This window comes from Rhipicephalus microplus, unplaced genomic scaffold (assembly GCF_043290135.1).
Source record: "Rhipicephalus microplus isolate Deutch F79 unplaced genomic scaffold, USDA_Rmic scaffold_49, whole genome shotgun sequence".
Taxonomy (NCBI): Eukaryota; Metazoa; Arthropoda; class Arachnida; order Ixodida; family Ixodidae; genus Rhipicephalus; species Rhipicephalus microplus.
The window spans coordinates 1,306,985-1,334,437 of record NW_027464622.1 but is presented as its reverse complement, the minus strand read 5'-3'; the positions used below and the strand labels follow the sequence as shown (position 1 = coordinate 1,334,437).

Here is a 27,453-nt window from a genome sequence, read left to right as displayed (position 1 = left end):
ATCGGGGTGGTAGGGCAGAATAGTATCTAGTGTGGTGGAAGGGTCTTGGCCATATAATAGGAAAAATGGTGAAAAGCCCGTAGTCGCCTGTGGAGCAGTGTTGTAGGCGTATGTCACAAAAGGCAGAATGAGGTCCCAGTCGGAGTAGTCTGAAGCAACATACTTTGATATCATATCCCCTAGGGTACGGTTGAATCTTTCCGTCAATCCATTCGTCTGCGGATGGTAGGCGGTGGTAGTCCGGTGAATGATACGGCATTCGGCAAGGAGTGTGTTGACGACTTCAGAGAGGAATACACGTCCTTTGTCGCTGAGAAGTTCACGCGGTGCGCCGTGACGTAGAATGAAGTGCCGCAGGAGAAAAGAAGATACGTCGCGTGCTGTGGCAGCAGGCAAAGCGGCTGTTTCTGCGTATTGCGTCAAATAGTCGACAGCAACAACAATCCAACGGTTTCCGGAAGCCGTGAATGGAAGAGGCCCATACAGATCGATCCCAATGCGGTCAGAAGGCCTGGCTGGGCAAGGGATTGGCTGGATCGGACCAGAGGTATGATGAGGCAGAGCTTTCCGTCGTTGGCACTGCGGGCATGACTGAATGTACTTGCGCAAAAAGGTGTACATGCCTCGCCAATAAAACCGGGAGGAAAGCCGAGCGTATGTTTTGAAAATGCCCGCATGTGCGCACTGAGCGTCAGCGTGGAAAGCTGAACGTATTGCAGCACGAAGATGGCGAGGTATGACCAGTAACCACTTTCGGCCGTCAGACTTGTAATTCCTGCGATAAAGGAGGCCATCGCAGACCTCAAAGTGAGCCGCTTCACGGCGCAACGTTCGAGAAGAGATGGAGAAGTTGATAGATCTGAAAGGAATCGCAGAAGAAAGCTGATCCAGTCATCCTTGCGTTGCTCAGACGCCATGTCACAGTTTTCTGGGAACGCAATCATTTCGTCCACGGCAGATAAACATGCAGAGCTTTCGGAGGACATAGGTGAGCGTGATAGAGCGTCGGCATTAGTGTGACGTCGGCCAGACCTCTAGACAACACGCATGTCGAACTCTTGCAACCGCAAAGCCCAGCGAGCTAAACGGCCGGAGGGGTCCTTTAACGTGGATAACCAACAAAGCGCATGGTGATCGGTGACTACGTCGAAAGGGCGACCATATAGGTACGGTCTAAATTTACCTAGAGCCCATATAATTGCCAGACACTCCTTCTCTGTCACAGAATAGTTCTTCTCCGCTTTGGTGAGGGTACGGCTTTTGTATGCGACTACGTATTCCTGGAATCCCGATTTGGGCTGCGCGAGCACGGCGCCGAGTCCAATACCGCTGGCATCGGTGTGTACCTCCGTCAGAGCACTCGGGTCGAAATGACGCAAGATTGGCGGCGAGGTTAACAGGCTGCGCAACTTTTCAAAAGCATCGTCACAGGCGGGTGACCAAGCGTAACTTTTCGAGTCATCACGTAGAAGTTTAGTCAAGGGGGCAGTGATCATAGCGAAATTCCGAATAAAGCGGTGGAAATACGAGCAGAGGCCAAAAAAGCTGCGCAGATCCTTCAGAGACGCAGGTTTAGGGAACTCTGCAACTGCCCGAAGCTTGGCGGTGTCAGGAAGAATACCCTCTTTAGATACAACATGACCGAGGATGGTGAGCTGACTTGCGCCGAAGCGGCATTTCTTCAGGTTGAGCTGAAGGCCGTCGTCAGTTAGGCACTGCAGCACTTCATCTAGCCTGCGGAGATGCGTTGGAAAATCCGGTGAAGATATAATCACGTCATCCAAGTAGCACAGACATGTTTTCCACTTCAGGCCACGCAAAAGATTGTTCATCATTTGCTCGAATGTTGCGGGTGCGTTGCAAAGACCAAAAGGCATGACACAGAATTCGTAAAGGCCATCAGGTGTGACAAAGGCCGTCTTAGGCTGATCTTCAGGTGCCAGAGGGACTTGCCAGTATCCACTCCGTAATTCAATAGAAGAGAAGAACTCCGCACCTTGGAGGCAGTCAAGGGCATCGTCGATTCTCAGTAACGGGTAAACGTCCTTTTGAGTAATTTTGTTAAGACGACGGTAGTGAACACAGAAGCGAATTGATCCGTCCTTCTTCTTAACGAGAACGACTGGAGATGCCCAGGGGCTGTTCGAAGGCTGGATGACGCCACGCTTGAGCATGTCAGCTACTTGGTCATCGATAACCTGGTGCTTGGCTGCGGACACGCGATAGGGTCTTTGACGCAATGGCGCATTGGTACCCGTGTTGATGCGGTGACACATGGCTGACGTGCGGCCAAGGGGAGTATACTGGCATTCGAAGGAATAACGGAACTTGTTCAGCAGTCGCAGAAGCTGAGCACGTTGCGAAACGGTTAACGTGTCGGCGATGAAGCTGCTCAGTACGTGCAGCCTAGTAGTCTGCGGCGAAGAGGCACAGGTCACTCCGGCGACTTAGTGTTCGGCGGAAGGACCAGCCGGCATGTCGATAATTGCAGAAGGGTCGAGACAGTAAACACGCCCGACGCACTCACCCCGAAGTAGTGTTACAGGACATGACAACAGGTTTGGTGAAAAGAGCAGAGGGCGTGAAAAGGGCACTGGACTCGGCGAGAGAGTTGCAAGACACCATGGTAAGGGCAAAAGAGTGCGGCGGTATGATGATGTCTTCAGCAACAAATAGTTTGTCTCCGGTTTCATGAGCATCATATAATGGAGCGTCGTCAAACACTTCAAATGCCACCTCAGCGCGAGAGCAGTCGATGACGGCCTTATTAGCAGAGAGAAAATCCCAGCCCAAAATGAGGTCGTGGGAGCAGGAATCCAACACTAGCAATTCAACAACATAAATGAGGCCATCGATCGCGATGCGAGCGGCCGGTGTGACGTGATCTGCGCTGGCTGTACGAAGTGATATGCCTGCTAGTGGCGTCATAACTTTTTTGAGCAAGCAGCAGGGTCTAGCACTTATCACTGAAACCGCGGCACCAGTGTCGACAAGAGCAAGTGCAGCAACGCCGTCCACATGTACGCCCAGAACATTCGTTGGTGAAGTGAGAGGCCTTGGTCTTTTAGCTGGCGACGCAGTTCCTGCCTCTAAAACTGCGCTAATTAGTTTTCCGCTCCGGCGATGGCGAGCGGCTTCAAGGTGATGGCGAGCGGCAGTTAACAGGAGGGCGGTGGTCGCCGTACGATGACGTCTGGTCGGGGGCTGAGAGCCTGTGAACGAAGGGCGCGGTGACACATTAAAGGCAGGTTCGAAGGTCTGGTCGTAGCTCTGGTGGTAGACAGGGACGCGCCGACGGCAGTATCGCGTTATGTGGCCAGGTAGCCCACAGGCAAAGCATATTGGGCGATTGTCGAGTGTATACCATTGTCCAGTACTCTGGACGGACCTCGGCTGAGCGAACCAAGGAGTGGGTCGGAGCGGCACGGCTGAGGGAAGTGACTTAAAAGTCTGAAGAGGTGGTCGAGCCGCCACTTCAGCATAGCTTAGAGGTGCATTTACCTCGGCACAGGCAACAGGGCTCGGCAATGGTGAAGTGTCACGGGCAGATGGCAGAGCCGCGCAAACTTGCTCCTGGATGACCTGGCGAATGTTTGCTGGCAGAGGTGACGGTGGTTGGCCGGCTGTTGATAGCAGCGATAGCTGATGAGCGACCTCAGCACGAACAAACTCCTTGATCTGCGATAGCAGCGACTGAAGGTCAGATGTGGTGGTCAGGCTTGAGAGGGTGTCATCCGGGACGTTAGGACGTGGCGTGAAAAGACGCTGTCGACGCAGCTCGCCGAAACTTTGACACAACTCGATGACCTCAGAGACAGTGACATGGTTCTTGGAGAGCAGCATTTGAAAGACGTCGTCGGAAATGCCTTTCATGATATGTCGCACCTTGTCAGTTTCTGCCATCGACGGGTCGACACGCCGGCAGAGATCGAGGATGTCCTCTATGTAGCTGGTGAATGTCTCACCAGTTTGTTGGGACCGGCTCGTAGGCGTTGTTCTGCGTGAAGTTTGCGCACACCAGGGCGTCCAAAAACATCTGCGATGCAGGTTTCGAAGGTGGTCCAAATGGGGATATCTGCCTCATGGTTTCTATACCACAGCTTGGCAACATCCGTTAAATAAAACATCATGGTACCAAGCTTTGTGGGATCGTCCCATTTGTTAGTTGCGCTGGCTCGTTCATAAGATTCCAGCCAATCCTCAACGTCTTTCTTGTCGGTGCCGCTGAAGATGTCGGGTTCTCGCAAGAGCTGGGCACCGGGACAGCTCCTGCGTGGCGAAGCCGGTGGCGGTGTGAAGACAGCGTCGTCAGGCATGACGGACGGCAGCTTTCGGCTACGCAGTTCCAGGACTGGGGAAGACCACAGCACTCTCCACCAAAATAGAATGTAAATGCAAGGTCAAAAGCGGTATCAGCGTCTGTACAGAAGCAGCAAGAGTTAGCCGGATGTACGGGCAGCGTCGCAGCAGCAACCAGGCAGTCTTAGCTCGTGCCTCGCGCCAACGTGTCGATGTCGCTGCAGTAGTGGGCATTCCTCTTCACTACAGTATAAACATAACAGTCCTTGTGGATAAACTAAGCTTTTCCAGTCTGGGAGAACACTGCACTGCGTCTTCGTCTATTTACCGCCGAATCGATCGAAGTTCACGTGGTTTTCAGCATGGCTCAAGTGGTTGTCAGAGTTTTATCTTCTCGATATATTTATTTTTTGGTATTTGAAATTTTCAGCTTTTTTATGTTCGGTCTTCGCGCAATTCGGCCTCCTGATTTTCCGCTGTAAATACATGCAAATAAGCGTTACCCGAAAATTTTATGCCTGCTTGTCGGGCAGCGTAATGTCTTTAATCTGGCGGCTTTTTGGCCGTAAAGTGTTTGGTCTTCGCGTTACGCAAGGGCATTTCTAAACCTTTTATAACATTTTTTAGACACGCAATTATTTCGTAGTTATGACCACGTAAGCTATTAATACGAACATCGTCCTTTTAGGTATGCTTCCCTCTACACGGCTACAGTCAAAGTTAGAAAAACGTGGCCTTGAAATGTCTCATCAGAAAAGACAACGCTTTCGTTATTGTTGCAACCACATATAAAAGAAAGTACTGTTGCAGCCACTAAATGAATACAACTTAAAAAAAAAAAATCTTTTTCTTCTTTTAACTCAACACACTTCACACATCGCTTTTCTCGTGATTTTTTTTTTTCACCACTTCCGATTCCAGTAAAAGTGCATGTCACTAAGTATAGGCTTCTAGGGAATAATACGTGCCTCTGGTTTCTTTTCTTACATTCATGCCTGCTCTAGGAAAAAGAAAACGCCATCACGCTGGGCTGCGTGCGGGGGTATAAAGGCTTAAAAGAAGTTTTTGAAGACATAGTTGGTGCATATTGAGAATTACTTAGCACAAGAAAAAACACGGCACATGAAAAAGACACACAAGAGACAAGCGCTACTTGCAACTGTTTATTCCACAACATCATCATTAAACATATATATGCATGCGGCACAGCAGTGCATTTTTGGGGGGTATGGCTATTTAGCACGGCCCAGAGCGGAACGCAGCTGCACGTCCCAAAACCACCATATGAATATGAGAGACGCCATAGTGGAGGGCTCCGGAAATTTCGACCATCTGATGTTCTTTAACATGCACCCAAATCTGAGCACACAGGCCTGCCGTTTACATTATTGTTTATGCAAGAAACTAAATGTTTCGCAACATAGAAGTTGAAGATGGTGCGATGAAGGCTGTCCGTATTTTTTCAGTTTGGGGTAACTCCTGACTTTTTAAAATGCATCGTGTGTAGACAGAAACACCTCTCTTTCTAAGCCGACAGAGTTAAACACTTCCTAGTATTGCGTTCAAGTTGTTTTGCCTTTTGTTTTTTTAGTTAGAGAGATGCATCTCACATTTATGAAATAAATTTTAATGCATAAGTGCCAGGTTTCTCACTTTCTCAAACAGGCTCCAGATCCAGACGCCATTCGCGTGTAAGGTGCCTCAACTATTCGAACAACAGTGGGAAAATTTTTGCCAACAAAACGCGAGTATATAGGTAGTGACACACCGCATGCTGTTTTTATTATACATTTTCCACACGAACACCTTTGTAAATCTGCGACCAGGACTGTCAATTGCTTCGATGCTCCACATGTGCACCGGGCTCGCCTTGCGAGTACATTACTTGCATCTGACGCTGACGTCACAGACAGACGTTCTGCGCTGAGCACCAGATGATGGTGGCCACCATGACTCTTTATCGCTTTTGAGAGCGCCAGTGCAAGGGATGACAGTGAGTCATTCACCTCTCGCATTCTTTTGTACTTTTCCTGCTTTCTTGCTCTAGCCAGCCGCACCATGGGGGTACATAAAGAACTAGAAGGTGCACCGGCACTAATCTGACGTCACCGTTTCTTGCTCTGCGCAGTCAAACAAGAGTTCACGCAGCATCTCAACCAGATGGTACCTGAAGATAGTGATAACAATGACGTAAATGCAAGTTATGTTGATAAAAAGAAAACCTAACTCTTGACTCTCAGTTACGTCTGAAAGTCAAGGGCGAGAAGTACAGGGACCCCAGAGTGACAAATATTGAAGCGCCGGCGACGATCCTCAGTGGGTCGACTATAGCTATAGCGCGAGAACAGAACGATGACACAGAGACAAGAAGGACACGACGGACACTTGGTCTTGTATCTGTGTCGTCGTTCTCTTCTCGCGCTTTAACTATCGTCATGTCATATCAACTTGCCCAAGCTGCCACACTTCTCAGTGGGTCACGCTCGTTTTCCATTTTAACAGCTACTTATGCAAGGAGCGTGGCAGACGTCACAATCGTCAAATTGACGATTGTGACGTCAGCCACGCTCCATGGTCCTAGTTGGACATGTATGTGTTTCGCGCGTCAGAGCGTAAACAAAAAACGCAACACGCTTTTTACTGATTGTTAGCTGGCTTCTCCGTTATACAAAGCGCATTGTAAAAAAGCCAAATTTAAAATCATGAAAAGTGTGTATAAGGTCGACAAAAAGGACTGAGGAAGCTACATATCTTTAGCTACACAATAACGTAGTGTCTCAATCGAAAGATGGTTTATTGGCCAGTGTGAAACCGGTAGTCTTTTTTGAAATCTCTTTTCTAAGCTTCGCAATAGATGTTTAAAGAGGCCGAAATGGGTCTAACTTGTAGCCGCTCCCATAGGCTCTGTGAAAAAATATTTAGATTGTCTGGGAAGGAAGGCATGGTACGTTATTGGAATTGTGCCTGAAATATTTTAGTGGTTTTCCAGTATCATAAACCGGAAGTTGTTTTCAATATTGTGTCTAGTTCGTGAGATATGTTTTTTTTGTTTTTTTTCGTACGCTTTTCGTTCAGTTAAGGTGGAGCGACCGGCTGCCGCTGACAGATGGCGCGACATGTTATGTCTAGAAATTCTGGGGATGGTAAGAGAGATGCGTGCATTTGAGCGCGCGAGGGATGCATACACTAGATTTCGGCTCTCACGTTGCGCTCGCTGCAGCCGTTGGGTACCTTAGCAGTGGCTCTCGCGACATCTCCCCCTGGTGAGAGCACAAAAACCAAGATGGCTGCGACCAACAGCAGCACAAGCAGTAGTGCAGTCATGGCTGCGAGTAAATCCCGCGTGCATTTTCCGATTGCGCTCGATTTGGAGCTCCTTGCTTACGTGAGGAGCTTAAATCTATTCGCAGACCCCATGCAATGGACAGTTATCGCTGTGAAAATACAGGAGCTGACGGGTATGCCTTTCAATGCCTGGAATCTCTGCAGGTTCATGTCTCATGTCTTGACTCGTGTCAACTATGATTGGCTATTGTAGTTTATTGCCTAGTCATTAGGTGGCCCCAAGTAGCACTCCAAGACGGTGTTGACACCTAGGCGCAGTCCATGTGTCTGTTGTCGCGTACACTAAACTGATACTGTTGGAAGCAGCCTCAGCTGTAACGTACGTTGCGTGCTAGCGGTTGCGCACGCTAAACTTAAACTCTCTAATGCAATGCAGGCTCCAGCATTTTGTTCTGGCTGGCCATTATAGCAGCTTTTGCATTACATACTTGCTGTGCTTATTATACGGTGCACTGTGTCCAAATTAACCAGTGTTTGATGCCAATAATAGTGTGTACGATTGCATAGACCATTGCCCCGCCGTGTGGTCTAGTGGCTAAGGTACTCGGCTGCTGACCCGCAGGTCGCGGGTTCAAATCCCGGCTGCGGCGGCTGCATTTCCGATGGAGGCGGAAATGTTGTAGGCCCGTGTGCTCAGATTTGGGTGCACGTTAAAGAACCCCAGGTGGTAAAAATTTCCGGAGCCCTCCACTATGGTGTCTCTCATAATCATATGGTGGTTTTGGGACGTTAAACCCCACATATCAATCATCGATTGTATAGACCACTGGACAAGGCAAAAATCAAACTTTTTAAATTTGTGTTGCCTCCGAATAAAATTTCAATCCAACAAAATTTTGCGATTACAAATGTTTTCATGTATTCTGTTAGTTTTGTGGTATGGGGACTAGACTGCATTGGAGATGTTTAGTATAGTTCAAAATGTTTGCATTGGGATTAGCGAGAGATGCAGCTTTAATGCTTTCACACTGTGTGAAGCATGATGCAAGCTACCTCTTTCATTCTATGGAACTGAGCACAATGCTAGCAGAAACTTGGTCAGTTTTGTTGCTATCTTGATGTTAAAGTTATCAAAGTACAAGTCAGCCTGATTCATACCACACACAGTTGAATTCACTGTTGTATACATACACTCAAATATCATTATTACAAAGCTACATCTTACAGAAAAATAAGATCATTATATCCGAAAATTTGTTATAAAAGTATATTCCTAACACGAATTTATTGCAAGACTATTTTACATTTACTTCATTATAACCGACATTTCGTTATATCCAGGTTCGTTATATTGAGGTTTTAGTGTATATCCATTTTGTCCTCACAATGCTGGCAGGGTTGGCGGTAACTGCACTTTGATTTACTGTAGTCGATTACAGCTAAAATTGTGGCAACATTTGTAGTACTAGCAAACATTCGTAATCTATGGCCTCTCCGATTGCATAGTGCATGTGACTTGTCATATGTGCTACAAAGCGGAAGCACCACCTAAAGCAACGAAGCAGAGGTGGACCAGCTGCACTATTTGCACCATTGTGCGCCAAACTTGTTTACCTGCACCAAACCACCTCTGTGGCCCCAAACTCTATTATCAGTGTCGTCTCATCGCGTTGGTCTAGTGGCTAAGGTACTTGGCTGCTGACTCGCAGGTCGGGGGATCAATCCCGGCTGTGGCGGCTGCATTTTCGATGAAGGTGAAAATGTTGTATGCCCGTGTGTCAAGATTTGGGCGTACGTCAATGAACCCCTTGTGGTCGAAATTTCCCTTCATACGGCATCTCTCATAATCATATGGTGGTTTTGAGACTCTAAACCCCACATATCAATGATTCATTTATCAGCATTGTGCTGCTCCGTATCTCTTGAATTTAGCCACAAGGTGTGACAGCCGTCAATTCCTGTGGCCAAAAACGTGTCTGTGACATTGTGTTCTCGGTTTCATCGAAATGGTTATACAGTTAAACGCGCATATATCGAACTCGAAGGGGATCGCGAATCAGTTCAATATATGAAAAATTCGATATAAAAAATAGAGGCCCCGAGAGCTTACCTGTAGCGGATCATCAACTACAATAGGTGTTTTCAAGAATGACTTCTAATTTCGCACACACGCCACAACAGAATAATTTATTTGCGTGAAAAAAAATCGCTAACCTTGGCCTACTTCTTTGTTTCTGAAATGTTGAAGACGCTAGTCTCAATCTTATCACAACTTGCGAAAGGCATCGTCTATGTGCTCGTCGTCGTCTTCACCGGTTTCTGCAAGTTCTGTCATCTTGAAGCCTGTCTTGCGCAAGCAGTTGACCGCTGTGTTCGTCTTCACGTCTCGCCAGGCATTGAAGATCTTCAGGGGAGAAAACTTTGCTGAGATTTACGGCCATTTTTTCGTCATCTACTGCTGGATGTCCTGGCTGCTGAGAGCTTCGCTTTCACCAAAAACGGTTTGCTAACGATGTTATAGCACTGCCTAAATCGGTGAAGCCACCCTCTGTTGTAGGCGAAGTTGTTTCACTGAGTACAGCGGCAAACCATTTAGCCTTGGCGATCAGCATCGGGCCATCCACCAGATTGTTCTTCGCGCGCACTTCTAAAAACCAGGCATAGAGTGCATTTTCTACATTCCCGTGGGCAGAAGCGCGCACATGACAGGCTCCCCACATTCGCTACTCCGCCGCCTATGCCTTGATATTTGCCTTGTTTCTCAACAAGGTACTTGAAGTGTTCTGTGGTATCCTGAAGTCGTCCGCGACGGTCGAACATTTGTCACCTGCCTCAACATGCTCAATGGCCTTCAACTTCGTCGCAAAGTCGAGGGTCTTGCGCTTCTTGATGCTGGCCATAGCTACACCAGAAGGGAGTCTGCAGCGGCTTTGCACACCATGCAAGCAAAAGAGAAATGCTGCACATGCGGTGGTACGTAGGCGACGCGACAACTCGAGAGTGACAAAGCATGAGAGCAACAGAGCGCTCGCGAGGCAATGGCTACCTGCGAGGGCAACAGCAGAAGGCGCGAGCTGTGATTGGCTGATCAAACCTCGCAAAACAGCAACAAAAAATATAAGAAAGGGCGAAAGGAGGAGGACGTCCGCTCTTTCCTTCCTGCTCTCCGAGCCGATGCAAACGCGGAGAAAGCATGAGAGAAAGAAAGAGAAATGAAAAGAAAAAGTCATTCTGCAAGCTGGAGATTGCGCAGTCCGAGCCCTCTCGTCCTTGTCTTTTTTCGAGCGTTTTGAGTTTTAGCAGAGGCGTGGTACTGCGCGGAGGTTGCTGGGCACTGCTGCGAGTGCTAAAAGAAGCACGCCTTCCAACTCGCACGCAAAGCCGCGCTGCCGCGAAGATTGCTGGGGGGGGGGGGGGGGGGGGGGGGCAAGTGTTCAAGCGCACCTTCCAACTCGCGCGGCGTTCGATATATTCGAAGGGGGGTAAAAATACTGTTCGATATAAACGTGCAAATTTTTATACTTTACAGAGGAATTTCAAGGGGATAACTTGAGAGTTCGATATACCCGAAAATTCGATATATGTGGGTTCGATATAACCGTGTTCGACTTAAGTCATGATTTCGTCAAGGCACTGATCACTCAAGCAGCAGCTATAAACCTTGATTGTAGCGGTTCGGCTTTATCTCGGCGTGTAATAATGCGACAGCTCATAGACCATTCTGCGCACTGTGCTATTAACAGAGACTGTGCAAAAAGAGCGTCTCTCCCTGGTGCTGCAGTTTTCTCTATACCAGCATTTTGTAGAGTTACGCAATATCGAATTCAAGAGAGTTAGCTGCCAGCATTACTTCGTATAACATTACAAATTATAGTTATCGCATTCATTGCTTGTGGTGAAACTGATTGTTTTTATGTTTTTAATCGTGTGTAGAACTGCTACCTTATATGATAGGTGGGGGGCATGTTATCAATTCGGACTTTATGTGGTACATGACGGCAAAACCCGTCGAGAGTGTCCATATTGCAATGGCAATAAGTCTATTGCACAATTAAGCTTAGTGTTTGAAAAAAACACAGCATTGGACAAATGTTGCTTCAGATGTGTTCTGAAATGGGGCAACATGTGCTGTGAATGTTCTCTCTGACTGCTCCAAACTTGCTCGAAAAAGCCTTCTTGGGTGCTCCAAGCCTGCTCCGAAATGTCTTTTTGGGTGCTCCTAGCCTGCTACAAAAGGCGGTTTTCTCCCAAGACTGCTTCTAAACCAATGTACCCTGTTCCACTCTTGAACGAAGATTTGAAGATGGTCCTAGGAAATGGCTTGGAAAGAAGCCTTGTCTCTACTTTTTTCTATAATGGCACACTTAGCATGTATATTTCATTTTGTCTGTGCATGATTTTTACCCAACTGGCCTTCTTTTTTTTTTCTGTGGCTAAAGGGCTCTGCCATAACTCCCCATGATGATCTTGTGGGTTATGGGGCTTTACTGCTAAACTGAAGGTCGATGGATCAAATCTCAGCCACAGTGGCTGCATTTCAGTGGAGGCAAAATGCTAAAGGCCCGTGTGCTTCTGGATTTTCAGGGCCCTTCACTATAGGGTCTCTCATAATCAAAACATGGTTTAGTGATGTAAAACCATCACAATTATTTTATTAATGGGCCTTGCCTTGTCTTTCCAGGGCATCCTTACAACCAGCTTGCCCTTTTGGAAGCAGCTAGTGGGGAGAAACTCTCTGCAGTGTTTTTTCACGTGCGCAGTCTTGCACTGCTGCACCCTTTCCCAGCAGCTGCCACAAACCTTTCCAAGCTTTACTCAAAAATGGTGTCTGACAGGTGAGTGAGCAATCAAAAACCAAAGCTTTCTTTGCGTCAGGTGGATGTTGATCTTTGTCAGTGACCGTGCTCCACTACGAAAAGCAAAGCTTTTTTAATGCTGTCTCGTAGCTTAGGTGTTGTGTTCAGTAATGGGATTTGACCTCAAAGAAGAGGGTGGCTTTCTGAAGGGTAAAGGGGAGATAAAAGTAATGTGTGTGGATTGGTTGGCACAACTAGTGGCACTTTCAGGTCGCAGCAGTGGAGTGGAGACAGCCTGGGCATGATGTAGCAGTGCTCAGCTGGCCACTTTAGCAGGCTAGTCGCAAAAACTTCGGTTGCACCTAATCTCATGGTGCATGGGATTTCCGTGATATCTTTACTTTTAGGAAAAAGAAATAAACATAAACAAGGCTTTTCAAAAAGTCCATGTGTCTGCATTCATAGACTACATATTTGTCTGTAGGTGGAACAAATAGAAACATACCCACATATTTTGCCTGTTGAACTGTGCAAAGACCGGGCACATTGCTACGACATACTGCGAGCACCATTTGAAGTCAGTGCTTATGCATCTATGCCTTTCTGTTGAAATAGCCAGTCTCCTTGGTGATCAAAGCTTGTAGTCATAACTTGCGTTTTCTGCCTCTTATGTCAGGCATGCATTGGTCGCCTTAAGGAAGACTTGTGACAGTAGCTGTATTGTAGTGGTAACCATTTGGTGACACTACTGGTCAAGGCATATCTTCACAACTCAAGTTTGTCCTGATCAAGACTTGTACTTTGTTTTACAGTGTTACATCCATTGGCAAGACGAAAATGTCACCGTATGAGTACACTACAGCATTTCTTCAGTTTCATGCACACATATATCTTCACACAGGTAATACCCGCATATGCTTTTTTTGCTTATTCATTTAGACATGGATATCTAAACTGTGGTGTGCATGAGCACAATTGTCTTTGTCAATGTCTACTTAAGGGCCTTCACTTCGTGTATGTGTGGGTCAGACTTCTCTACATACATACTAGTATATATTATGTTAGTGTTTCTGCAAGTACTGTATAATGAAGTGCTCATGCAAACTGAAAATTTGGAATTTGGGGCAACTTGCTGCACTCAATGCCTTCCTAGAATAACATTAGTAATATTCATAATAGTTTTGCATGCCTTCATACAAGACATGTTGCCATTTATGAGCAGCATAGGGCCTATATAGGTGCTACCCACACAGCCGCAACACACGTGTTGGGACTCCTGCCGCACCAGAGCGGGGGGAAAATGAGCGAATCGGCGATGCTCTTTCACCCTTTGCTTGGGTGCCGCAGGTGTCCCGGCACGTGCGTTGGGGCTTTGCGGGTAGGACGTATACATGCCCTTAATGGTGCTGTGGCAAGACAATGTGCTTGGCACTCAGTCAGGTGCACATCTTAATGCAATTTGAAGCCTGTTACTGAAGGTGTTCATAACCGATTCCATGTGTAAAAAAAGTTAATTTTACTAATTTAAGAGGGTATTGAGGTGAGCTTGTTGGTACGGATCCATTAGAATACACAGAACTTGACACAAGAACACTTGAGGGGAGAACAAGGACGTCAGCTGTTTCAATTATCACACGTTCTTGTTTTCACATGAAGTGTTTGTGTCTTCATTAAGTGCTGTGTATTCTAATGGTCTACTAATCTAATTTTTGCAGCGTGATTCTCCCTGTCATGCCACATATGAGTGTGCTGTTTATGCCCCACCATTGCGCAAGCATCAAACAGCATCATTACCAAATCATGATCTCGAGATGATTGTAGTGGCATAAGCTTTAATAAGTACATGTCCTCATCAATCTATAACGTCGTTAAAACACTGTAGGCTTGCATGCTCACCTTATTTCAGCCTACTACATGAACTGATTGCATCTGCTTAAGAGCCCTTATTGTCTTGGTAAAAGTTCTTGCATAACTAACAGCATCCTAAATGAAAAGAACTTAATAAAAGTAAAAATTAAGTATCACACGCCTAGCGAAATGAAACCATGGTGTTGCCACATACTGCAGAGTATCGTGTAGCTAAAAATCAATTCTGTTTATCTCCATGCAAAGGTACCACATTCAAATTTTAAACAATTCTTGCAAGTCCTAGGAAGTGGCAGCACTACCTAGTGAGCACGCATCGTTGTCATGGCGTGAAATTTTAACGGAGGCCTGAAACCATTTCGAGAAACTTTGCGAGATGGTAAACTGCCCCTGTTCATATATGGCGAAAAACCTCAAAGGGTTAAAGAGGCCCAGCAACACTTTTTCAGCATGGTCAGAAAACACTGCCTATCAGTATCTTTACTCCATGATAACCTACTTCTTGCACACAATTTTTTAAACAGATGAAGCACAGACGGGCACAAACATCCGACTGAATTCATTATCAAAATAATGCATATACTGTAAAACCTTGTTAATTTGAAGTCGATGGGACTGTGAAAAATCTTTGATTAATTTAGTGGGTTTTGAATTAATGAAACAGAAAAAGTGGGATGCAAGGAGCATTGAATTATTGGAAGTAATTATAAGGGGTTTTTTGCTGTGCTGTCTAGTTCGCAGCTCCAGGGGTTATGTTTTCCAGCAATACCTGGGCCTAATTCGGCCACAAACATAGGTGAACCGCGGGCACCACTGCTGCCAGCAAAAAAAAAAAAAAAAAAAGTCGTGATCGGCTAGCTAAAATGTGCGCCTGCAGAAAAGAAGCTGTGCTTTTCTGCAATACAGTTGTGGCACACAGGCAGCATATCACATGCTCCTCGCAGTGTCAGCGCATCATGATGCGACCATTTGCCCATTCTTTCTAGTAAAATAAAGCATTCAGTAACGGCCAGTGTGACAGAATTTTCTGTCTGTTTTGGCTGAAAAACTTGATCATTGAAGTTTTCGAAGTAGGCGTTACAGGCAGGAACTCTGCCAGCAGTGCAAGTGTGCAAATTTTTAGAGCAACCGCCAATCGGAAGTTCGCATACATCGCGAATCACATCCAACTGGTGTTTGTTAAGTTCCTTATATTCCTATAAAGAGTTGGTAAATCATGGTGCGCTGATGGTGCTGCAGGCACGCGACGTGCTGCCTGCGTGTCACCTCTGTAGTGTAGTGAAGCATGTCTTATTTTCCACAGATGCACATTTAAATCGATTCCAAGACCCCCCCCCCCCCCCTTTTTTTTTTTCTTTGCACTGGCAGGAGCGTGGCTTGGGTGTTTTATCTGTCACTCATTAGTATCACTATATCGCACTGCCTTGTGGCTCTTGAGGGCCGCAGTTTCAGCGGATTTGCAAGGAAATCGGGAGTGGGAATCTGCACTTGGCACTCTAAGTTTGTGAATTAACCGGACTAATGCTGACAACTGCTACAAATTATCCACTCAAACTTATATTGCAAAGTACGGGACCGCAGAAAGCCTTTGAATTAAGTTGTATTTTGAAATAACAGATTTCAAATTAACGAGGTTTTACAGTATACGTATGCAAGTATGACAACCTAAAACACCAATGTCACAGGTATGCAGTACGGCAGCACGCATCAGCTACTCCCTCCCCCAGATGTACAGCCGGTAGTTGAGGCTCCTGAGAACATGCGAGCCAAACATTACAGCGCGGCATGCTGTGTGGAATTTTCAATTAAATATATAGTCAACTGTAAATCGCTCGTTGATGCCATATAATCTGATTTGATGCCATAATCCGAGATCACCACATTGTTGACACAAAGTACTCAGCTATTGACTGATTCGAGCATTGTGAACTACATAGTTGCCGCAAAATGTTGGGACGTGCCCACACTCCACACACACAGTATAGAATTACACTGGCGCTCTCACAAACACTGAATGTAAGCAGTGCATTCAATGAAGAAGAAGAAGAAATGAAATGTTCAAGGTCACGATGCGTGCTGATGACCGGTAGTGGCTTCTTGTGCCCTTGTCAACAACTCCCTTGTGTAGCTTTCAGTGCACCTGCTGGGGCTAAATGAGAGAAACTGGCTGACGCATGCAAGAAATTTCTGGAACTATACTATAGTACTTCATCAATTTTGAAAATTTTTGCAGCTCTTGATTCTTGAAGAAATACTCTTTTTAGGAACTGATTCAATGGTTTCCTGGGAAAGAGCTGCAGAGTCCCTTTAATATATCTGGACACCCAATAGTCCGTATTTCCGGAGCCCTGCACTACAGCATGCCTTGTAATTATATTGTGGTTTTGAGACTACCTAATGTTATTATTATTGTCGTAGTATATCTTGATGCTCATAGTTGTTTGATTTAGTGTGATATTTTTTATGACATGCTCACTGATGGCAATACTGCTACGATTGCTCCAATGTGCTGCATTTCATTATAGCTGATACACTAATGCTGTACAAAGGAAGGAAGCCACTTTAAAATGTGACCATCCAAGTTGTATGGAACAGCAAGAAGTGTTCTGGCAGCATCAGTGCTACAACTAAGAGAACTTCTGGTCAATATGCCCTAGAGTTGTTGTCACCTCCCTAGGTGAAAATAGCCGGTGCATCTCCTGCCTTATTTTCAAAGCTCCTCAAAATAATAACATCCAGTCTGAATGCGCACATTGTTTAGTTTAGAGGTCTGTCTGTCAGTTATATCGTACGTGATTGTGTGCACGTAGACAATTTCACATTAACGCAGGTGCGTAATTTAACCTTTTCACGACGTGTGCCTACAGTAATTTCAATTTCTGTGCTGAGGCAGTAAATCGAAATATCCATGCTTTATGCAAATACTGGATATTTGAGCATATCTATTCGCAATTATTTGAAATTGTGGGTATTCATGTGAAAGTATTTAGGCTATGGATTGGATCCTGGCCGTGGTGGTCGCATTTTGATGAAGGTGAAATAGTAGAGGCTCATGTACTGTGCGATGTCAGTGCAAGCGAAAATACACCAGATGGTGTCCTCCCCTACAGCATCTCTTATAATCATATTGGGGTTTTGGGACTTTGAACCCCAGATATAATTATGTTAAAATATGCAGCATTCTAAGAACATAACATTATAATAATTAAGTTATGCATTCGATTATATGTCTAACTATTTGTTCTTTCTGACAGCAAAGTATTTAGTGCTATAAAGGCAATCAGCTTTCATAAAACTAAGTATGTGTATATTTGTATGTATGCTGAGAAACAAGAAACTGAAACTATGAAACTTGTTCTCGAGTTTGTACATGAGATGCATTGCCTGTCTTGTGCAGAAATAAGCCGAGCCGAAGCTGTGCTGGCCTCTCTGACGAGCAGCCTTCCAGCACTGGTGATGGTGGAGAAGCTGGACACATGGCAGCTGCTGCAGATGGTGGCCATCTGCATGTTCAGCCAGCAGCACTGCAGAGCACGGGCACCCAGCCCAACGGACCCTAGCAGCACAGCTGGCCCGCCACGCAAGACTGCCCAGCACCTCCTACTCGACCTAGTCGGTGTGTGCCACTGTGTTCACTAAAAGCTGTGCTGCTCGCTTTGCCAGGAAGTCACTGAATTTGGAAACTGGAGAATTGTTTATTGAACCACTTCTTGAGGAGGGAGTTCATTCTTTATGTGCTGAACACTTGAAAAAGTCCAGCTGGTTGTCCGTCAGCTGGCTTGTGTCACGCTGACTTCGTCAGTTGACCTTCCTGCAGGTCACATGCACATTCCAAAGTGTGCGTCATCTGCTCCACGAACCGCCTTAGCTGCACAGAATGTTTCCGGTGCTCACCACTAGGATGCGGTGCAGGTGCACTTCAAACATGCGAAAGGCAGATTGCTCTGTCAATTCTTCTGTAGTTGGGCGGAAATCATGTTAAAATTCAGGAGTGTGAGTATACTCCTTTTCACATGCTCCCTCACTTTTTTTCTACAAGCAAATAAGTGGCACTACCTGAATAAAAATTTGAAAAAGTCACACCATCATTCATCGCTTTTTTTCTAGCGCAAATAGCACATGTACATCTTGGATCGAATAATGTGTCAGTTTAATCATACTTTTCAACTTGGCGACAGAGTCGGGCATCTGAAGGCACTTTCTATGGCGTGGTAAACTTTGCATTTCATCTAATGACACATTTTCGAAGTATACGTAAAAGACAGCTTTGTTTTACTGGAGTCTCAGTGATCTTTTGGTAATCTAAATAAGCAATAAAGTGCCCTGGCAAAATTACTGCTTGCCATCTGGATGCATCAATGATGCCTTTATAGGCAAAGCAGAAGCTTAAGATTTGGTACTATTTAATTACAAAAATTACTTAGGGCGAGTAGTAACCACGGAGCTGAACCACCAGATTGAAGTAATTAGGAGAATAAGAATGGGGTGGAGCACATTCATCAAGCATTCTTAAATCATGAATGGTAGATGGCGACTATCCCTTAAGAGGAAGATATATAACAGCTGCATATTACCAGTACTTACCTACAGAGCAGAAACTTGGAGAATTACAAAGAGGTTTCAAATTAAGTTGAGGACTACGCAGCGAGCGATAGACAGGAAAATGATAGATGTAACCTCAAGAGACAAGAAGAGAGCAAAGTGTTTCAGAGAACAAACGGATCTTAAGGACATCATAGTCAAAATCAAGAAGAAGATATGGTCAAGGGCAGGGCACGCAGCGCAAAGGCTATATAACCGCTGGTCATTAAGGATCACAGACTGTATTTCAAAAGGAGGCAAGCGGGTAAAGGGGAGACAGAAAGTTAAGTGGGCAGATGAGATTAGGAAGTTGGCAGGTATAAAGTGGCAGCAGCAAGCACAGGACAGAGTTGACTTGCGGAATATGGCAGAGGCTTTTCTTCTGCAGAGGGCGTAGTCAGGCTGACGATGATGGCGAATTACAGAAAATATATACAGGGCTTGTTTTTCATTGTGTGTTATTCTTTCCTTCTGCCAGTCCTGGTCAGTACCACTCTCTTCTTTAACATGCAAACTTCTTGGTAACACACATTTCCGATCTGAGATGCCATGGTAGTGCATGGTGCAGTTGATTTGTGACCACTGAGTTAGGAGGGGGATAGAATGGGTAAATTATTTGAGCATGGAAGATTGCGCTTGGAGGGGTGCCAACACCTTTCGTGTTGATGCTGCTAGGGGTTGTAAGGGTGCTTTCACTAAGGGAACAGGGGGAGGGTTGTAGGGGCGCTTATGGCTTTTTCAAGATTATGCACCACTAAAGTAGCAGGTCATCCACGAACCAGCTTGAAATAGCAGCCACATTGTTTTCCTCCACAACTGTTGCAGTTTTGCAATGTATGCATGTTATCAATCTCTGTGTGACAGGCACAAATAAGTATCAACCTTATTTATGAAAATGAACTGTGAGATAACATAAAGGTGACTGGGTTCGACACTATCTGTTATTAGCAGTCCGTGAATTGGCAACTACAGCTAGGAGACTTTTTTAATCGGCAAGTGGGCTTTTCTACGATGCATATTAGCCCTACTAATGGCGGTGTAGGTGGTGCTTCAACTGGAAACGAGGTCCTAGTTGCACGTGCTGGGGCTTGTCTATCATCCGTGTCTATAAGGAACCGAAGCTCAAGTTTGCGGAGTAATGACAATGCCGCGCCTGGCCCTGGCGGCGAGCTCCGGAACACTTGAGAAAAGGCGCGGGAGAGGTCCCAGGCGAGTGAGTGTGTTTTGCCGAAACGGGAGCGTGTGCGACCCGCACGCAACGTGTTCTGCAGTCGGTGTGTGGAACTTTGGCGCCGTGCCGTCAGCTTGGCGCGCTAGAACTAGATGCTCGCTGTGCAAAGTTGCCTTTCCGCGATGGAAGAAGCGGCCCCACGGAAGCGTCGCCGTGGTCAGGAGTGTTGTGTTGTGGGCTGCCACAACAATGCAGGAAACACCAAGGGACGCTCTCCATGTGTAAAGCTGTATCAGTTTCCCATCTAGTCACAGCCGCATTCACGAAAGATAAAGCCAGCATGACACAAAAGCTGGGGAAAAAAAAAGCAAGCACTTCAACTTGACTCGCTGTGGTTAAACTTCCCCGCCGCGGTGGTCTAGTGGCTAAGGTACTCGGCTGCTGACCCGCAGGTCGCGGGTTCGATTCCCGGCTGCGGCGGCTGCATTTCCGATGGAGGCGGAAATGTTGTAGGCCCGTGTGCTCAGATTTGGGTGCACGTTAAAGAACCCCAGGTGGTCTAAATTTCCGGAGGCCTCCACTACAGCGTCTCTCATAATCATATGGTGGTTTTGGGACGTTAAACCCCACAAATCAATCAATCAATCATCATCGCTGTGGTTAAACTTAGCTTGCTGCTTTGTGGCGGCGTCAGCGGGTCATGCACGGCACTGAGTATATGACTCTAAAACATCTCGGACATTTTAATGCCATGGCCCTATACCTTTAGTTTTTATTTATTTTTTCAACCCACTGCAAACGTTTGCACATGACAGTACACGGCTGCTACTGCTAGATACCACATCAAAACAACAATTATATGCTTTCCATAAACGTCAACACAGCACATCAATAGAGTACCTGGCTTCATGTTGGCAGAATGACACTTACCTTGAGGCATACTTCGTACACGGTATTATCACGTAGCTTTGTACACGGTATTATCTTGGAGGACCCGAGAAATGCATTTTGCAGTGACTCGGGCACCCTCGTCTTCCGTCGTCTGCTCCGCATCATGAACTTGATTAACGAGCTTTACTCCTTTTGTTCGATTCGCTTCTCGGAAGTGCTTGTCTAGCTCAGAGGTCTTAGATCTTTGTGAAGCCGCACTGCAGGCTTGTGAGGTGACTCAAACGCAGCGCGCGCTCTCTGCACGAGCACGTAAGCGAGCAGCAGCGCATTGGAGCGAAGGGAAAACGCGCCATCTACATCCCCAATTTCTACTTTTCTACCAAAGATGGTGCTGCCTGTCCGGAGTCGGAGCACCACCACACGTTGCTTTGGCTTCCTATATCAAGCCAGCCGAGTCAGCATTTTTCATGTCGTAGAACAATGCAAGCTGTGCTCGAATTCATTGCTTTTAGCAAGAAGCTAACTGCTATTAGTAGGGCAAACTGCATAGCAGAGAAATGCACTTGCAGATTAGTAAAATCCCTTATTACTAGTGAAAACTAGAAAAACATTGCTGTTCTTTTGGCTTGTAAAATTATTTGAATGCTTCAAATAAATAAATGAATATTACAGTATTCAAATTTGCTTTGATTAAAATTTAAATAATTGAAAATTTCAAACTACCAAAATGAACAAATAAGTATATTAGGTTATCCGTATGCAACTCTTTGTAAAGGTGGTTTCACTGCAGGGGAGAAATGCTAAGACGGGAAAACATGTGTTCAAGTATATATTAGTTCGCATGTAACCTCCTGTAAATGTGGTTTAATTGCAGCGGAAGTGCTAAGCTGTGAAAACACCTACCCTGGTTAAATCCGCAGTGTTACAAGGCCTTATTTAAGGTTAAATGAGCATATTTCCCTCACATTCATTCATCATTTTGTAAGTTTCAAAGCTTGTTAAACAGGATTAGATGCTCTAAATATAGTAAACAAAAAAAGTAACAATTTTTCAGGCCATCACTAGCCTTCAAACCCTGATATTGTTCTAGTGATTCCCGCTTCCATCGAACCAAAAAAAATAGCATTCGCATAGGCCTTGTTTCAATTTTAAAGAATATTGTGTAGGTTAGATGGGTCATCATAAATATCATGTCCATTTATCTTAAATAACATGTAATATATACTATTCGAATTCTCTTCGATTTGAACGAAATCACTATTTGCTTTGAAGCTAAAGTTCGCTATTTGCACAAGCCTACTTTTTTTGGCTTCATTACATGTTGGTTTCCTATCAGTATGTATGAATGTTACATTAAAGGAACATATTCTTTTTATTGTATGCTAATTTTTTTTGTCCGCACTAGAAATTCACATAACTTGTCACCATGGTTTAATATAATTCATATACCGTATTTACTCGCATAATGCTTGCACCTATTTTCATAGAAAACCAATGAAAAGTTGGGAGGTGCGAAAATTGCGCAGGGAAAATTTTCTATGAAAACGTACAGAGCGAAAAAAAAAGTGAAGTGGCCGCAAATCAGCATTCTCACGTCACAACTAAATGCAAGCTTTGAGAAGTACTAATTGAGACGAACCTCAACAATAAAACCACAGGTTCAACACACGCCAAGATGTATTTGAGACACAAAAGCTGCAAGTAAATATTATAAAATTAGTATACCGTACGCAAAGCTTGTGGAGATTGTTTGCCTTACGTTAGAGTTCGTCACTAAACGGGAGCCTGAAAAAGGTTAACGTACGATGCAACCTTGGGCTGATGGCCATTTAATATGAAATCGCCCGCAGTTGCCTTTTGATGAAATAAAGTTTACCATCCATCCCAGTCATAGGCACATGGAAGGCCCAACGTTGTGTTGGCTTTGAGCTGCCGTTGCCAGTAGAGAGCACAAAACTTGTCAGCTCAGAAGGGCCTACCGACGGCCCTGATGCCGTTGTTTAGTGTATGAACTCATGAACGCATAGCGCAGTGGGGTCGTGCGGGGACCCTGGGACGTAAGTGCCCAAATCCCTTGGTCTAATAAAGTTTTACCTCCTCCTGATCAATCACTTTCAATTTGAAAGCAGTCGTGTAGCTTCCATATCGCCCCATAGCGTAACAACTAGGCTTGTGCGAATAGCGAATTTGGGTTCGAAGCAAATATTGATTTTGGTCGGATAATTTGGAATCGATTTCGAATATTATATATGACATATAAAGAAAAATGGGCATATTTATCATGACCTAACTAACTTGCACAATATTTTTTTCATTTAAATAGAGCCTCTATGCAAATGCCTTTTTTTTTTGTTCAAAGAAAGTCTAAATAACTTTGAGTAGTAGCAGGATTTTACTTTCGGTAGGATGCGAGTGATAACATTTAAATTACGTAACACTTTAAAATTTATTATAAATAGAGCATATAAGCTGTCATAACAAGCTTTTAAGCTTAATAAAATAAGGAATTGATTTGAGGGTAATAGGTTCATTTAAAGGGGCTATGCAACACTTTTTCAAGTAGCCATGAAATAGATTCACTAAAGAAACTTATTGCCTCACGACACGAATTCACCGCCGCAAACATTTTTTGTTTTAATTTGTCCAGTACGAGCGGAGTTGCAAAGATTCGTTGTACACTGCAATTGTATTCTCTCTTCTCATCCTGACAAAATTGTATTCTCTCTTTCTTTTTTTCGTTGAATACGCGGCTTTTCAGTGCAAATGCGCACGTACGTGTGGATAATTGGTGGCCCCAAAAACAACCGAGCGTGCCATGCTATAATCAGTCCATGGCTAATACAATGACTTTGACAAGTGATCAAGTGATTTTTGAGCTTGTGGCATCATTTGCCAAGAGAAGAGAGCAATTTTATTGCGATAGCAATTATATGGACACTCTCGACTGGATTTTGCTGCCAGCATAGGCGTCGCTGTCACTCACCGTATATGTATACGTATATATATATATATATATATATATATATATATATATATATATATATATATATTTATATATATTTATATATATATATATATGAAAATGCAAGAAAGAAAAATAATGCAGAAAAAGGCCCCGGCGGGCGGAATCGAACGTGGGGCCCCTGAGACATGAGTGCAAGGCGTTAACCACTGAGCCACCGAGGAGCTCGTCCTTCAACGTTTAAACGGCACGCTATTTATATCTACCACTCACTGCTCATGATGGGCATCTCGGGGGGGGGGGGGGGGGGGAACTATCGTGTTTGCAGCATTACCAGCAAGATGGCGCAAAGAGCGCGCGTTGCCACATTGTCACCATGCGTGCTCTCATCTCCCGCACGTACTTTGTCCCGCGGAGAGGATGTGGGTTTGTGCTCACTCTTGCACCCTTATCTCGCGGTGGGGAGGATCGTACGTCTTGGCTGGCTTCGGATTTTCACTGCAACGAATCTGTTGTAGTTACCAGGCGCACAAAGGTCACTGCAATCTCTGCACAGTCGTATCCCTTTGCAAAAAGGACACACTTTTCAGACACAGCGAAGTAACAACTGAGATGCTTATTTGCATTCATCTGTACCTGTGAATAGGTTTCGTGCGTCATTTGGCCATGGGAAACGCGGGGCATGTTCCGATCTGTTTGCCATTCTGCGCGTGACCTTCCAATTTGTTGCTATCACGTTCATTGCTTCACTTTTGCGGCAAAGCTGTGACTTCTTTTAGCTGACTTTGAGATTTATTGTGAATTGCAGGCCACGTGCTGTTCTATAACATTTGGCTTGCGTTTTCTCGTTAGCCTTGACTACCCATAGACAGCGTTTTCTGACCATGCTCAAAAATAGTGTTGCAGGAAGCCCCATTAAATTTGAAGAAAGCTTCCCGGCAGGGTGGATTTCCCCTGTAGTGGTGTTTTCACTGTTTAGCACACCTACACTGTAGTGAAATGATTTTTTTATAGGCGGGTGCACGTGAATTATTATTCACCGATTTGTTCATTACGAATACTTCGAAATTTTCAATAATTTGAATTCGAATCAAAGCAAATTAAAATACTGTACTATTCATTCGAATAATCGGAGCATTCGAATATTCACAAGTGCCTAGTAACTACATTACGTACACAACGTATAAAATATGCTGCAACGTGCACTTGCAAATTTGGCTTGGCTTGGATTGGATTGAGGCTTTGTGCAATGATAGTATGCTTGATGCTTAAGAGATGGTGCCAGATAGTTTTTGCTATCATCCTCAGTGGCTGGAACGAGCAGACGACAATACTGCGGCAATTTTAGGGGGTGCAATAATTACTCACAAAAAAAAATCGTATTTTTGTTTGGCGAGGGGGGAGGTGTGAGAATTATGCGAGTGCGAGGATTACGCAAGTAAATACGGTAGATCACCATGGTTTAATGATGTTAGTAGGCGTTCGTTCATGTCACTTCTGGTGTTCGTCTTGTTTGCACCTTATTCTTTCTGTTAAATGTGCACCAAAACGTGCACCAACTAGCCCAACAAAAAGTCCTTCTGTAATATAGTTCTTATGAACTTACGTTGGCATCATTGTTTTACTCTAGCAGTGCTTTTTTAATTATTTTTTTCACATCAAGCTTCTGTTTTTTGTTTTCTTCACTGAAGTATGTATTTTCGTATCTTGCAGCAAGCATGTTGCATGCTTTCCTGCTGCCCATGCATGCGCTCCAGGACCCTCGAGATATGCGCGACTGTGGCAGTGTGCCTGTGGTAAAGCTGGTTCTTGATTGGCTCCTGCACAAACAGGAGCTGCTATGCAGTGAGCCTTTCATTCGAAAGCCACAGTAAGTGCCTTTTTTTTACCTCTCAGCTGCCCTTGCACTGTGACAGCCAAAAACAGGAGTGAAGCTACTTTCATGGCATTCAATGATTGAAGGCGGGTAGTTTTTCTCTGCAGCTTCAAGTTGTGTTGGAGCTGGTGAAGGTAGCAAGAGTAAAACGCTTCGCAAAATTTGACGGCCTACCAACTTTGTACATTGTAGACGCATTTTTTTTCTCCGAGCATATTATAGATGCAGACAAATTTGTATTTACAGCCAAATTTCTCCACTTTTTATCTTGTATTTATAGCTGAATTCTCCACTTTTTATCTTGAAATAAAAGTTTGTTGCATAACATTGTGAGTAAGGATAAAGTTAATACAAAAATATTCAGCAGAGTAGTATATGCTTTGCTAAGCCTATTTAAGGGGCATATTGTAGAAAATAATCCTTTTCACTGCAAATGGGAAGTGACATCTAAAAGGGTTATGTATAGCTATAAAAGGGCAGGCATAAAGTTAAGAAAGCTATTACATCATTGCTGCTTATCATTTCCTTATACAGGAAAACCTCATTAATTGGAGCTCCCAAGTTTGAACAGATAGGTAATTCTAACCGGTGGTTAGTGCCAGCCTAGTTAATTTGAAAACACTGTGTCGTGCGATGATTTTTCGTGCTGATTTCGTCCCAAATATGTGTAAACGACAGCCCTTGGGAGCCAAAAAGCAATGCAGGGTGGCAATACTAATGTGTGACTGGTGAACCATCCCAACCTTGCTGCCACCAGGAAACAAAAGGTTGCTTTGTTTTTAGTGACAATGTGTGCCTGTGGAAAAAAAGACATGCTTTGCTGCAATACAGCAGTGACACGCATGCAGCATGTCTAATTTTTTCTTGCCACGTTAGCGCATTCTTTCTGGAAATAGTAAAACAATTACTAAAGGACAGTCTGACGGAATTCGTGATGTACGCGAACCTCCGATTAGTGGTGGCTCCAGCAACTAGCGCACTTGCAACCGGGCCCGCAGAGCGGCTGCTGCAAGCGGAGCCCTGGACTAAGGGCCCCCCCACCGCAAGCCAAGTATGTCCGACTACTCGGAGCTTCTCCGCAGAAAATTTCATGTAAATAAATAAATAAATATGTTTTCACCACCTTGCACTGCTGGCGGAGTTCTTGCCTGCAAAACCTACTCCAAAAACTCAGTTCGAAAACTTAGTAATCATGTTTTCCAGTCAAAAACACATCACTAATTCTATCAAACTGTTGATTGTTAAGTTCTTATTTTACCAGAAAGAATAAACGAATGGTTGCATCATGACGCGCTGATGCCGTGAGATGCAGGTGACAGGCTGCCCACGTGCCATCTCTATGTTGCAGTGAAGCATGCTTTTTTTTTTCCTGTGGTGCTCCATTTTCTTTTGTGTTTGTGGCAAAATTGGGAACAGATATTCCCGGAAAACACAATCCATGGAGCCACAAACTAGCTGGCACAGCAAACTAGGCTGCCGCTGACTACTTTTAATAATTCAAAGTTCTTAGCATCCCACTTTTTGCATGTTTCGTTAATTCTAAAACCCATTTACCTACTTAATTCAAATATCTTTTGCCGTCCTGGTGACTTTGAATTAACAAGGTTTTACTGTATTGATTTTTTACACTAAATATGGAAGTCATTGTTGTATAATAACATTACAGTAAACTTAGTTTTGATTAAGTAAAACAGGAATGGGAGAGGGAGAAAAAGCAACTCAAGAG

The 27,453-nt window shown here is 44.7% G+C and overlaps 1 protein-coding gene across 2 annotated transcripts in view; it reads left to right on the top strand.

Annotated features, from left to right (window-relative positions):
• LOC119161110 (nonsense-mediated mRNA decay factor SMG7) overlaps positions 1-27,453 on the top strand; it is a 176,892-nt gene that overhangs the window by 36,312 nt on the left and 113,127 nt on the right. For both annotated transcript variants that reach the window (XM_037413449.2, XM_037413448.2), the window contains exons 8-11: positions 12,266-12,419; positions 13,193-13,281; positions 17,644-17,862; positions 25,565-25,721. In XM_037413449.2, the coding sequence (XP_037269346.2) occupies positions 12,266-12,419; positions 13,193-13,281; positions 17,644-17,862; positions 25,565-25,721 (619 nt within the window). The remainder of the gene's footprint in view (positions 1-12,265; positions 12,420-13,192; positions 13,282-17,643; positions 17,863-25,564; positions 25,722-27,453) is intronic.